At 36.4% G+C, this 15,743-nt stretch overlaps 1 protein-coding gene across 2 annotated transcripts in view; it reads right to left on the bottom strand.

Annotated features, from left to right (window-relative positions):
- Positions 1 to 15,743, bottom strand: part of LOC143900069 (uncharacterized) — a 219,619-nt gene that overhangs the window by 121,791 nt on the left and 82,085 nt on the right. For both annotated transcript variants that reach the window (XM_077411021.1, XM_077411022.1), the window contains exon 3: positions 2,714 to 2,753. In XM_077411021.1, the coding sequence (XP_077267147.1) occupies positions 2,714 to 2,753 (40 nt within the window). The remainder of the gene's footprint in view (positions 1 to 2,713; positions 2,754 to 15,743) is intronic.

Genomic DNA, 15,743 nt, shown 5'->3' with positions numbered 1-15,743 from the left:
CAACAGAAAAATCTTTAGATTTAATAATAGATCTGCTGTACACCTATGTGTGTGTATTATTTTCCGTTTTCGAGCTTACAATGTTAATATTTCCAAACAAGTTTATTTCGAAAACTTTGCTAGTAAAATGAAACTAAAGACAATAAACATCTCTCTCTTTCTCTCTCTTAAAAAAAAAACAGAAAATTCCAAATATAATGCAGCAATTAATTAATATTGCCAAAATAATGTAATTTATTGTAGTGGAATATTATTATTTTTATAGATAATAACGTGCGTCAAATAACATAAAAATCGATATACGTGCATGGATTCACGCAATCCATCAGTGCATTCCAGACATATACCATCTACTGGTAGAATATATCGTTCATGCATGCAAACGTATCCTGCGGCACATCTCAAGAATAGAACCGAGAAAGAGACACAGTACACGTGGGAACCATTCTGTCTCAAAGATATTCGAATTTCGGAAAGTTCATATGCGTCCCGTATGCATAATATCTGCGCATTGGTATATATAGATCCTTAAATGAAACATACATATTAAGGATTTTTCCATCCATTTTTTTCGCACTTTTTTTTTACCATTTTAATCTAATTTTTAATCCTCTAAAGGCACGTAATAATTACTCAAATAATTATTTATAATATTATACAAAATTATGACACATTATATTTATCATAAATTATATTTCAATATTATTATCAATAATAAGATAACTGTGATAAAAGAAAAAGATAAAAATACCATCAACATACTTCCTTTAAGATAAATGTTCCGAAATTTCCAAATTTGTTCGGCCATGTAAAATATTACATTATTTTCGAGCAATATAATAATTTTGCGAATGACACAAGGATTTCTATTTATATTAAGCAGTTTGTATAGTCTGATCATACATATAAAGAGAACTGCAAGAGAACTAAAATATAAACGATTTTCACATAATACATAATACTATTCGAAACAAACGATGCATCGCATAATACAGCGTTCGGGATTCAGCCTCCAGAAATTATGGCAACGACAATGGTTGTAGGATTGCATCTCTTAATCTCCGAGATTGAAAGAGGTCATCGCGCGCGTTTAATAATTAATCGGCTTTGCCACGAAGAACTACGTAGCACAAGCAAAATAAGCTTTATTCGCGTTTCAAGTGAGTTGCGCGCGTATATACACAAAGCCGAGGGGGCGGCTCTCGGTTAGGTTGAATTCACGATGAGCAGCCAGCTTTGACCATGTCCCACATCGAAGTAACGAGAATACCGTGGAGCGCGATTGTCATTAGAGGAAACATCAGGACTTTATTTGACCAACAAGAGCTCGGCATAATACCGCACTGTAATCTTCGGATATAGCGTAGGCCGATAGAACGAATTTGCGATTGTAAGTCTCGCTTTGTAATATCACTGCTTTCGTATCAAAGTAGAAACCCCAGAGACCGGAGAAAGACCAAAAGAAAATACCTATTTCGTTTGTTTGCTGTATGTTTCAGAATATTTGATAAAAATAAAATTCAACCATTTCAATATTAATAGAACACATGAGATTCACGTCATCGAAACAAACATAAAAATATATATGAATGAGCTTGAAATAAATAAAAAACATTCTCTCCCTGTTTTGATAAAAAAAAAAAATATCAGACCTTTCGTATTATATTTTATTTTATTTTATTGGAAACTTCACAAAACGAAGTTTGCCGAAGCCGTTCGCGATGACGAGAATAACACGCGCGTGCCTGAATTTATATACCGGACGTGTCGCAAAATACTTAAATCCCGAATGCAAGAGCAACCACTTACTGGAACACCGCGTAAATCACGTATTTACATGCATTGAATTGCAATCGAAAAATCCCTACGTAGTTTTCAAAGCCAATAGTATATAGATTACAAATTTTTTTCGTTTTTTGTTCCAGGTCTTATAGTTTTCGAGAAATCTGTCCGCCCGTTTAAAAAAAAGACGATTTTGAAGATGGGCTCTGTCGCCGCCATTTTGTATGAAAATAATAATAAAAAACTTTCAATATGTGTTAAATAAATCCTCTGAAAAAAAATAATATCCCTTTTTTCATATACTCCTAAAATAAATCGTCAAAGTTAGGCCTTTTTTCTGCTTCTAGAGCGGTGTTACGCGTTACCCCTTAACTATTATAATTTGTAATTAATAAACTCTTAAAAATAATTTACGTAAATAAAAGTGGGGGTAGGCACACGGAGCACACTGCGTGCCGAGAAGACCGAGAAGCCGCATTCCCATTCTAGTGTTATACTGGTCGGGAGGTAATAAAAGCGATTGAACTAAACGTAGGTTGAAATCTTCGGTGCGAACTTTCGAGCGAATGTGCCGCTAATATTCCTTTTAATTATCACTTCTTAACCGCATTCTCGTTATACGAACAGCTGCTGGCGAGCGACTTTAATGGGGCATACTTCGATTTTGACGATAATTGGATTATTCTGACGAATCGATAAAAGAAAACGAGCTTTCAAGAAATTTGGTGAATAAAATCGAGATAAGACGGCAAAGTTATTACGACGCGGGAATTAGCTCGCAAAATATTTAGGCTTTAGAGTCTATCTATTTCGAGAGGCAATAGATTATAATTTATTATAACATATTAGTTTATTCGTATTCATATATTCTTGTTTCAATAATTTTTACAAATCTATTGCCTCGACATTGAAACAAAAAAAAATAACTCACCGGTCGACGCGCAACAGCGGAGTTGTAACCCTGCGTCGATCTGTAACATAAAAATATTTTTACATTAAAATTAGCGTCCAACATAATCGATACTTGAAGTAAATAATTATTGCCAGTCGCGAAGGATGGCAATTGCTAGTTAAAAAGTAATATTTTCGGTTGCCGATTGCCAATTTTTGTCACCACACTGCACAAATCCTAGTGTTTTATTCAATACACTTTTGTAGTCACTTTTTAAAAAATGTTCAGAAACGTATTCAATATAAAAGCACATAAAGCGTTTTTCAAACGTTACATACAAAACACTAAAACCGCGAGTTAAAATAAAACACTTGTGTCCATTTCTATCGACGCAGGTTAATTTTGATCTTGGTTTAACTTACCTGTCATCTTTTCCTGGTTCTAAAAGTTAGAAAAAGATAGAAAGAGTAAGTTAAACCAAGATTATATAGAAGTTAATCTACATTGGTAGAAATGGGCATTATTAATCGAAAAAGTAACGTTTAAAAAGTCACTACGAAAAAGTGTATTAAATAAAACGCTTTAGATTTGCAGTGGCAAAAGTTAAAAGTTTACCAACTCTTTTTTGACAATCAAGATACACGGTACATAGTGTTTCGCGCCAAGTATAGGTATATGCGATGAAGCGAGACCGCACCGTAAAAATCTTTTACGCGACACGAGTTGGGAGTACCCGATCACAAGCGCAACCGAAAATAACCCTTTTCAATTACTTACCAGTTGATCGACGGAAAACGGAGCCGTTAATCGGCGACGTATTGTAGAATGCATGCCCCCCCCCCCCCCCCCAAGAGAGACGCAACGTTCGCGACGTAATATCTCTCTTCTCCCTCTTCTCGCATATCTCGCACATGCCGGAGTCGCCGGAGATCGAACTCCGGTCGACAACGAAATTACGCCGGAGTTAAACCTCAGAATTCGCCACGGAACTGACACAGGACAGCAAAATATAATAAAAGAAACACAACTATCTCTCACCTCATCGGTCGCTCCGCCGTCGCCCGATGCCACCCAGGCCTCCTCCTCGATCCTCCTGCAGCGTTGATCCGCCGTCGCATCTCCGTCGGCGCACTCACTTGCACTCACTCGTTCGCGCGATATTTTCTACACTTTGCACGGCACTCCCGGTATTAATCTCGCGACGCGGCGCGTACTTGATCACACGCCGACGAAAGAATTACGTCGGAGAAGCTACGAATCAAGCTATATACGATCAGCTAGACGCCCGTCAGGCGTCACGTCGACCCGATGTCCCACAGGTAGACGCGACGAGGGAGTCTACATGACGGAGACGGAGAGGATTTCGCAAATATATAGCGCGGCCAACTTCACTCGCCAGGAGCCAGGACGCTACGCTTGCTGCTTTGTCAGACGATTTCGGACAACTGCAATTAAACGGTCGATTTACGAACGTTCACATTCGTGTCTATCACCCACGATCGCGAAATATCGAACCACGATTAGGTACAATAAAGTTAAGCGTACACGACTGCGATCTGTTATCGCTAATTAAACACGTCGTGGCGTTACTCGAATTAGGATCCGTTCCTATTCTTTATTCGTATCCGTGTTCCGAAAACGACCAAATTCGTTCCGAAGCCGCGCTACGCGACGCGACGCGAGAGGCGAGAGGCGAGAGGCGAGTCAAGTTGACGGTTGGAAAAAGCGAGAATGTGAGCAATCTAAAAGTCCAGTATTGTCGAACGCGATATACCTCGTATGCACATTCGATATCACATACGTCCACACACGCGTCACAGTTTATCGTGATTTGAACACGGAGTCCGACGATACGTAATATTAGGTATGTACTCCGCGCTACGATCTACAATCCGAGAGTCAGTAAATTCCAAGACGAGGTCGCGTGACGCGGGCGCCGTGCCGCGACTTCGCCGTAAACATGATGGAGAGGGAGTAGAAAGCGACTAAGCGCGTGGCGCGCTCGATGTCCCTAGTCCCTCTACCCCTACTCTCTATCCCCGCTACTCACGTTGCCGCGGTGCGGCGCCCGCGAGCCCGTCGTTGCTTTTGAATCGCATCGCGGCCGGCGGAGTAATACGAATCGCCGCGCAGAAAACTTACGTGACACATCGAACGATTAGCTAATACGTATACTTCGCGAAATTTATACCGATACCGAGGTATATCTCGCGTTCGATAAATATTGATTACGTATACTTTCGAATTTCGCTTTTTTTCAACCGTCAACGTCGCGTCGCGCGGCTTCGGAATGAATTTGTCGTTTTCAAAACACGGATATGGACAAAGAATACCTACGAACGCACCCTAATTCGAGTAACGCCGCGACGTGTTTAATTAGCGATTACAGATCACGTAAGTCGTACGCTTAACTTTATTGTACTTAATCGTGTTTTGATATTTCGCGATCGTCGGGTGATAGACACGAACGTGAACGTTCATAAATCGACTATTTAAATTGCAGTTATTCGAAATCGCCTGACAAGCAGCAAGTGCGTAGCGCCCTCGCGACGGTTGCTCCTGGCGAGTGAAATTAGCCGCGCGATTTATATAATTAAGTTCTCTCCGCCATGTGTGTTAGACTCCCTCGTCGCGTCTACCTGCGAGAGCATCACGGGCCGACGGGCATCGAGCGTGATCGAGCAAATCGTATTCATCGTAATAGCTTTGTTCGTTCGTATTCCGTCGCCGTGTAATTAAGTATATGCGCCGCGTCGCGAGATGCATAAGCATATAGCATATAAGACCGCTGGACCAATGAATATCTTATATGTATAATAAATCAATATGGCGACTTTATGCTGGATGCTCATTGGCTTAGCGGTTTTATGCTACGCTTATGCTAAGCTATGCATTTTGTGTGCGATGGCCTTAATACCGGGAATGCCGTGATTGCCGTGCAAAATGTCGATGTCGAAAATATCGCACGATCATAAGCGACCGATAGGTATTGTCGTGCATGAACGAGTGAGTGAGTGTGCTGACGGAGATGCGACAACGGGCCAACGGAGGATCACGTGGAGAGGAGGAGGAGGAGGAGGAGGCCTGGGAGGCATCGGGCAACGGCGGAGCGACCGTGGGGTGAGTACTGACAATGACAATGAGTAGTTGTTATTTAGTTTATTACGTTTGCGAATCTTAGTTTTTAGTCATCGTACTTCAATATTGGTATTTTTTAATTATAAGCGGATTTATCAAATTTATTGTAATCTTAGGAAAGTTATATAATCAAAATAATATTATTAATATTTTTTATAAAAATGTAGAAAATCTATATACAATGAGATAGTTATTAGATCTCATGTTATTAAACATCTATTCTCTTACAAGTTTTTTTTTTAAATCTAGTTATTAATAAATAAGAATGGCGAAATAAGCTGTGAAAAATTAAAATAAAGTCCTTGATCTCCAACCAAAATGAGATGAATAAACTGTCGTTTCAAGATATAAAACTATATCTTTAGTCTGTTATAAATCTCGTCTGTTATATTTTTTTATACGAGATTTATAACAAAAAACTGCAATGCGAGTATCAGTCTTAAGAAATTAAATAATAATAAATTCTATAATATATAAAATAAGATATATGTGTAACGATATATATACATATAATGTTTTAATGCTATATATACAAGAAGCAGAAATGTTTTTATCTAAAAATCAAACAAACCTAAAGATATAGAGAAGAAATACTGAAGACATGTTTACATTTGTATTGTGGATATTTGTATTAATTTCATTTCTCTTGGCAATACCGTTGCCGGCTGACAAGTTTCTCTTTGCTCCGTGTGTAAAGTTCAAGCGTAAGAAGTTAGGCGATAAATTCCGCACAAAGAGATACCACGGAACTCCCGTGATTCTTAAACTCTAACGATATTGTCGGCGTCGCGTTAAAATTTATGAGCTGGAATCCGTACCGAAAAGTACAACGATTAATTTAGGCAACGAACGTCCGCACCGCGTTGAATTCTAACAAGAAGATTCTTATCTTTACGCCCGTAAAAGATATAATAATTACTCTCAGAACTATATGAAATAAATGGCAACTCTGATGAATTAAAAATAATAAAAAGTAATTCGAAAACATCTCCTTCTTCTTATAGATAAATTCGAAATATATTTTAATTTATTTATACTAGTACATTTAAAAAAAAAAAATTAATTATATTATGGAATATGGAGAATATCCGAGCAAATTATTTCTATATAACAGTGTTCTATTAAATTCATGCAAGTTTCTATAGAATTCAACATTTCGCGCAATAATGTGGCATATTGAAATATAATAAGATAAGCGAAATTTTCCTAAATTATATGCATTATACCGCTGAAACGAGTATATGTGAAATATATATGCGAAGCGCAGAATGCCCACTATAGGATAGTAATGTATCCCTTTTGTACATTTGTTCCATTTACATCCATCGCGCGTTTCGTAAACGGGAACTTGCAACCAAGCGTTTATATGCGACCGGAAGACACATTCGTGTGTAAAAAACGTCATAGTAAAGTACATGTAGCGTAGAATACGCGCGGCTTTATACAAGTATGATTATAATAATACTGTAAATATGGCATTAAATTTACATTTTACTAGTTAGATGCGTTTTGTAACGGAGAAAGAAAGAGAAACAGAGAGAACGAGAAAGACAAAAAGAGAAATGCACTGAATAAATATATAAAAGTTACTCGACTTAAAGTCTTAAAGTTTATTCTACTCGTTTTCATGTCTCTATATTTCGTTAATTCAACTTACATACGTAGATTTTTAAATATTATTTATGAAATAACTCGTCCTCTCTTATTATTATTCGTCTATAATTACAAAGTAATAAAAGACATTTTGTTAAAAAAGTTTTAGAAACACTGTTACCGAGCACCTACATTGAGTTTGTCTCGACGTGAGGACGCGAAAGGATTAAATCGAGAATGTCAGAGATGTAATATACTACGCAATAAAATTAAATTCTTACGTATTGTTACCGTGTCAATTGCCACATATTTTCTCATTATATTATATCTTAGATTACGTGACATGCGCGATGTTCTCGACAAACCGGTTACTATAAGGATATCCGTAATTTACCATGTATATTTAATGATCAAGCGCAACGTGTGGTGCTTGCGAATGGCGCTTTGTTCGCGATTTTGCGCATTTTACGAAGGAAAGCACGGCTTTACAGCTCTGTATAAACGCGTAACCTCGCGCGCATTGCATAACAAGCTTTGAACGGAGTTCGGGAATCGATATTCGAGCTAAGCTTCCGCTTACAAACGCATCGATTCTTGTTTCCACAAAGCTGACCGTAGCCATTGGGGAAGAAATATTTTTGGTACGTTTCCTCCTTCTACGTCTGAGTTCATAAAAAAGCGGCGCTTCTTGACAAATAAAAATACAAAATTATATAAAACGGAAAAATAACGTATGTCATACATTCTTTCTTGTTTTACATAATCGTAACTCTATTCTCGTTTTACATATGCTATTTTTACTGTTTGTTATAAAAGAAATTATTTTTAATGCGACAAATCTATGTCACTATTTATAGTAGAATTTTACTTATTTTTACTCTTTTTATCATTTTTAATTAAAATATACATATAGATAAGAGGAATATTTGAACGTAAAATGTAGTTCGAGTTAGTGCATGAATAGTAATATAATTCTATGGTTCTCACGATTGTACTAAAAATCGAATTGAGAGGGTGAAATAGCTCGAAGCCACAAATTTTAGAGATGCGCATGTCAATCAGTAATTAACTCGTATTCCCCATTAGTTGAGTCTAATGCTAAATGCGTACTGGTTATATATTCCATGACTGAAATTACAAATCGAAATGTATATTTAATTTTTATTCTTCAAATTGGCGTTACTCTATTCGGGTCTTAATACATTTTGATATCCTCGTGTTTTACTTTCTTCGATAAAATAATGTACTTACAAAGAGCGTGCAAGAACTTCATACTTTTACTAATTCATATATTTTAAAAGGCAAACGAAGAAAAATGGCAGCTGCTTTAAACTACGAACGCTAACTTTCGTGATAAACATTCAAAATTAACAGAGTTTCACAAAGTTATACTTTAAAGATGTTAATACGTGATAAAGTCTTATTTGCCAACGGTTTTCAAATGGGCTTCACTATGACCGTAATGTAAAACCATGTCCAATTACCAAGTTAAAATTATCAATAAAAATTTCATCAACACATAAATTCACTTATTTCGACGCGTTACCGCCAACGAATCTTCGCCAAAAATTTTCACCCGGTATAATCATTTTGTATATGCTAGTTCTGTCTTTGTTGCATATTTCATTAGTTAGCTAATTAAATAGTTGACTTTATAAAAGAATAATTAAAAGAACCAAATAATAATTCTTTATAAAAGAATAATTAAAATAAGAAAATAACCAAATGTTTTTTGAGAAAAAAATTTTACTTTTAAATCATATCAAATTAACAGGAATCTAAATATAGAAGTCGATGAATTCTGTAGACGATATATGTGTTGATCGATCTCGACGACAATGTGTTTTTAATAACATTGTTCATAAAGTTCTTTTTTATGATTTCAAGATGACTCAAAATAATTGCTAAGACGGTTAAAATTAAAAATTTTAATAAATAATTTTTAATCAAATTTTGCTTAAAAAATTAAATCTTAAATCGTTCAAAGACTCTGTAGCTCTTTATTTAAAAAAAAAAGAGAGAAAATAAACTGGGTGTTAATTTCTTTCGCACATATTTCGCTCAAATACTTTCGAATATAATTAATTAATAATAATATGGTAACGTTAGCGCGAGCGGTTAAAAATATCGAGATTACTTGCGATATAACTTTGCAAAGTATCAACTTGGTTTTAAGAAACTCACACAATTAGCAGAAACAGTAAAATTATGCTAAAATGTAATGTGTTATTTCCTTCTTAATATACATATAAATAACCCAGGTAGCAAGCTGACGTTATTTGTCGTCATTTTGACGTCGAAATGTCATTAAAAACGTTATTTTGACGTCAAGATGATAAATAACGTCAGCTTGCTATCTGGGAAGTATGAAATATGCAACATACTGTGCGTGAATTAATATTACGGCGCGCAAGCAAACTGCACGGAAATCTGCTAAACGCAAAGGGTTAAAATAAATACAGAGTACAACACAAGAAATGTTATGTATATTCCTATTCTCTTACATTCTGTGTTAAGCAGATACGTGCACTTATTGAGTCTTTTGTTTTACGCACAAGTGAAAAAGTGTGAAATACGTGATGCGCGTTTGTACAACGGTAATATTGCGTTATGACAATACGACGATAGCGTTGCACGCGAATACGGTTGCAAGAAAATTTACTCACGGTATAGCGGAGTATTCGCCCGTGTCCTCAACTGCCTCTTCCGTGTGTTCCAGCCCGTTGCTTATTGTCTCAATCTCGTCGAGGACGTTCACTTCCACTCGTTTGCAAATCGATCGGAAGAACGCGGTTAATCAACGCCCGTTAAAAATTGGATAATGCGATCGCGCGCAACGCGCGTTGACATTGCTATACGTATTAAGTATACATATATATTAATACGCGGCAAAACGCGAGAACGCGCGACGTAAACGACTCGCGGAATTCGCGCGCGACTTTACACCTCGCCGGCTCGATCTCGCCCACGGCGCGGCTTATTAAAAGTTAAGAGGTAATCACGAGGAAGAGTTAAGAGAAATGTACATAAGTGCTGGTCTACAACTTTGCTTTAAAGAGTATTTAAGATCTAAGCCGTAAGAAATTGACCAATCACAGTGGAATATGAGGAAAATACTCGATTTTGATTGGTCAATTTCTTACGGCTTAGAGCTTAAATACCCTCTAAAGCAAGGTTGTAGACCAACACTGACGTCTGATTGTATATTCGCTAAGGAAGACGAACCTCAATGTCCGTACGTGTATTATCTACTGTTAAATTTGTAGCGTCGAATTGACAAATTATATACTCAATTTGAGTAATTTTTAATCATTTCTAATCATTATAGATCGCCACTGCTCTCCTACTTAATATATCGTTAATTCAACTAAATTAATGGAGTTAAAACAATATGTATTGTTTTATGTTAAGATAATAAATTTCGACATTCACGATATAGGTATTAAAAATAACAAAATGTTATTTAACTTGAGGTACTGGTTTAAATTTCATCCTTTAATATTTAACAGTGCGCGACGTTTTCACGCGTTACACACCCAAGTACCACAGTTTGATACATTTATAACGATTATCGCTTAAACGCCCTAAACGGTTTCGATATCGCACCTTCGGGTACGCAATTAATGAGCGGCGCGAAGCGAAACACGATTTACGGAGTATCGAAGAAACACGGTTTGTGCTACGATCGCGCTGATTGGCGCGACAATTGCGACGTTTGTGCCGAGTGCGTTCGGCAATCCCGACCATCCTTGTCCTCGGCGCGCTTCGGTTTACCGCCCGCGCCCGCACCGACGCGCACCGCAAACCGCAAACAACAACTTCACTCCGATCTCGCGACTCGACGCGACGCGTAGCGCTGCATGCAGACTTTCAAATCGGACAGCTGACGCCTAGGGCAGAGTTCGCGTGATCTCACAATGCAATGCAATGTCGTGTTTACAATTTAGGCAAGGTGCCTCGCGAGGAGCAACGAGACAGCCACTCAATCACTGTCGACCATGTGTTACAGATATATTCACGTACAGGTAAAACGGGTGGTCTCTCTCTTTCTCTTTCATGTGTTTTCCGCTTAGAATATATATATACCTGGAGGGGGAATGAGGGCCCCCGAAAGTGTGTCGAACATCTGGGCGAGAGAAAAATATATACATGGAATAATTGTGTGCATGCACCGAAAGTGATAGACGCTATAGAGAGAAAAAGAGAGAATCTATAGGAGAGAGCGAGAACGAGACTATACAGAGAGAAACGATCTCGATCCATGCGCACAGAGAACAATTTATTCCATATAACCTTTCTCTCTCGCACATATATTGGACATACTTTTGGCCCACAGGCCACAGTAGGAGGCGTAGGCAATTCCCCTTCCAGTGTATATATATTAAGGTTTACGGTCGCGACGTTAGATCTGAGAATCTGAGCGGCATCCCTCGAATACGCAATGGAATAATCCTTTGGCGACGAAAGTCCAATCAACATTTGATCCTTAATTGTGCCTCTAATCACTGCTTTACGCGTACCGCATCGCGCGTAGGCGAATCGACTAACGTATACGTGCGTCGTGCGGGGCGTGCGTCGTGCGGGGCGTGCGTGTGTGTGTGTGTGTGTGGGTCGCGCGTTCTGAATTCGCAAGAAATTGTAATTACAGTCACGTACCTTGTATATTAATATTACATTCGTAATATGCGATACTCACGTTAGACGTGCGAGGCATTTAGGATATTCGAATCGTAGTCGGTATAGATGCGCTCGACATCGCGTTTGACTCGCTATATCATACATCGATTCGACGTGAAATGCGTCATGCGTTATCCGCGTCAATTGTTTCGTTGAAAAGCGCGTCACGCGCATAATCGAACGTCAGAACCCTTCGCGATCATTTACGACCGCGTTAATGTATTTAATCGCGATACTAATGAGCCGCTTGTTATTTGCGATATAATTGAATTAAATCGCTGCTTACGTAGAATTACCAGTGATTGCTTCTAATCGCAATATCCCGCCGTAAGAATAATTTTTTTTTTTTAAGGGATTAACCTTTATTTAGTTGCTTCTTTGTCTTTTTCTTCCATTCAGAAAAGAAAAATGAAGAAAGATAACTGAAATAAATTAGTCGGCTAAAATTGATCGGAAGAATCGATTCGTACTCGTCTCGAAAGTAAATCGAATAAATAAATGAAAATCAAGAGTGTCGAATAACACGTCATTAGATATTAATTTTTGCGCGTTATTGCAATAAACTATTATAAATCGACATAATCTATAAGAATCTTCGAAGTATTCGAGATAAAGTCAAAAATGAATCATATTAGTGAGGATTTGTGGAATATATAAATCTCGTTGCTATCGCATAAATTGTTATAATCTAATATAAGCCGTAAAATCGAAATAATTCATTAATGCAATTACTGATTTCAGAAGTAACCGTGTTGACCAAAAATTCGAGTCGGCGACCTCCATGATCTCCAAGTGGTGAGTCAAATTCTGTTTAGCTGTAATAACTATTAAAACTACGAATTGGTTTTTCGTTTGCTATTTTGAACGCGGTATCAAATTTATTTCGTCGGTAAACGCAAACAATTTCAAGAGAAATATTAATGAAAACTCATAACCTACACACCTACGAATAAATTTAAAAGAGTTAATTGCACATGTGTATGTTAATGAAATATCTCTTTATCTGATGTGATATCCAGTAAGAAATTAATTTATTAAAAAGAAAATGCTACTCGTATATTGCATTCCTTTCACATATTACGTACGTAAATTACGTTAATGAGATACGTACCTTTACTTTAGAAATTAACACAGATTTTAATATCAAAACAAATATTAATTGTAACATGGAGAACGTTACAAAACTCTTAATGTCAATAATTTTAGTCATCGCATTTCAAACTTTTACAATAGTAATTATGATGATATATTTATACAAAAAATATATATATAAAACTATTAAAAAATACAATGTGTACTTTAATTTTTTTTAAACAAGCTGTTTAATATTTTTTTATAAAAATTTTTGTCACTGAAAAGTTTTTAATACATTTGGGGTATTGTATAATTCATAATCTAGTATTCTATATTATTCGAAGATCATATTGTTGCATACGTTAAAAGATTCATTCAGTTTTACTTTTTTAATAAAAAAAAGAAGAATAAGCGTTTTATTTAAAAAAATACAAAATATTCGCGAGAAAAATTAAGAGAGATAATGAAAATTTTATTTGTTTATTACATGCCTATTCTGTTGGTTTATGCAATTTTTATTTAAGGGTTTTTTGATAAAATCAATATTTATAGAATTATACGATTATAATTCGAATATTTGGACCACACTGTATATGAACAATTTAGGTCCAATAAATTTTGCGTTTACACAACATATTAATATCAACGTATCAATTTATTACTGGTATAACTACGTTGTCATTAATGAGATGCGATACCATGATTGTCGTTTATTAATCAGCTTATTATTATACATCCGATAATTAATTATTTTCTCGATAAATCCGGCCTAATCCATTTCTCATTCATTTGCACAAAAAGAATTTATTACTTGTTTCGTGTTGAATGTAGAAGCTTATAACAGCATATTTTTATAATATTAAAGATTGATAATAAGCGTATCTCTCTTTACAAAATCGTTGTCTCAATGTAAATGCATTTTTATTAGCCGTAATAAACGTAATTAGGATTTCACGGACGCTATTGGATTTCACGGATTTCATCACGATTCGCATAAAATTAAAACGTACCATGCGGCCAGCAGCGAATATCCAAGGACATTCGTTCCAATTAATTTCTAACGAGCTCTTGATTGGTAACGAAACCCTCATTTCTGCACTTCCGTTCCAGCGAGATGCAAATTCACGCTAGTTGCTGTAAAAACGGCTCTTATTGATCTTTAAGGACGATAGCAGCTGGTGAAAATCGAGATTGGGGATCCTTTTCTTTTTTTCCTTTTTTATTCAAAGCTTCGATTCGCTTTGCAAAATAGCACATACTTAGCAGATGTTTTATTAAATATTCGTGATATTGAAATTTGCGCGAATGTTATTAAAATATCTCTAACGAGTAATAAAAATTACATATAAATATTTAAAAAACGTGCCACATTATTAAAACAATAAATAATTTTATAAATATTATTACTTGTGGGTACATTATTGTCTGGATTTCTCTCATATATGCTTAGAAACAAACTTTTTAATCAGAATGGATTTGAAAGCGGATTAAACAGATTTTGAAAATAGTATACATATATTTGATGCGAAATGGAAAATCTAATCCAGACTTTATAACATCATGAATTTACAATGTCATAAATCTGCTTTATTTCGATTAAAATTCTGTGCGATTCTGAATTTATTATAAATTATATTTATAAAAGATTAAGACATATATATATTAGAACATTATCAAAAAACAGAATCGTCCAAAAAATGATTCTGTACGACGTATCTAAAGAAAAGCATAATATACATAGAAGTGTTCAAAATCTTTTTTATTGTTAGCTAATCTGAAACAGTTTCGGAAATACTTCTGTTGTACTCTTCACAATGACAAATGGATGTGAATCGCTCCTCTTAGATGGTAGTTGTCTAGATAAAGCGATGGTGAGAGTGACGTGGGTCAAGCCGGTTAAGTTCTGAGCTCCGTGCGCCTGTATATATTCGAATACATATATATATATATGTATATATGTATTCATAGAATCGGGCAATACTCGATTCCGTCTCTTCACGGACGGAAATCGCATCTTTGGCAACGTGGCGTGTTTGCGCGGGGTTAGATCCGGATTACGTTCGACTCGCCGCCGTGTAAACCAAGTAGGATCAGATTAGAACGAGGCTACCCCGACAGGCATTGGACGTAACCAACATTATACTAACGACGGGTAGATGGTTGATCTCCGCGACAGGGCATAAACGTCGATAACTCCGGCGCGAAATTACCTTCTCATTAAATCGAGATTAGCAGGATTACGAGGCGCGACGTTAAACCTGACATTAAACGAGATTTACTTGGTAAAATTCAAACAGAAAGGAACGCGCGCGTTAAATCTATTATATGGGCTGCACGTGTGTGCGTCACGTAATGGGATTTTATTCTAATAATTCTATCCGCCTGCGCATTGTGAAAATTTGATACGAGGCTTTATTACCGAGCTGATTAACTCTTTTAAACATAATCAGACAATGTATATGTATTATCTGGCGGTAATGTTCCGCCTGGAGTAACGTTCCACGCGGTATAACTTCTGAATATCTGCATAGCTACGAGAGAATATTCAGTTTCTCCGGGATTACTTAATAGTCATCATATGGATTAA

Source organism: Temnothorax americanus, unplaced genomic scaffold, assembly GCF_048541705.1.
Source record: "Temnothorax americanus isolate GAGA-0224 unplaced genomic scaffold, ASM4854170v1 Scaffold3, whole genome shotgun sequence".
Lineage (NCBI taxonomy): Eukaryota > Metazoa > Arthropoda > Insecta > Hymenoptera > Formicidae > Temnothorax > Temnothorax americanus.
Note: the sequence above shows the minus strand (reverse complement) of the source record. Positions and strands in the feature narration are given on the sequence as shown.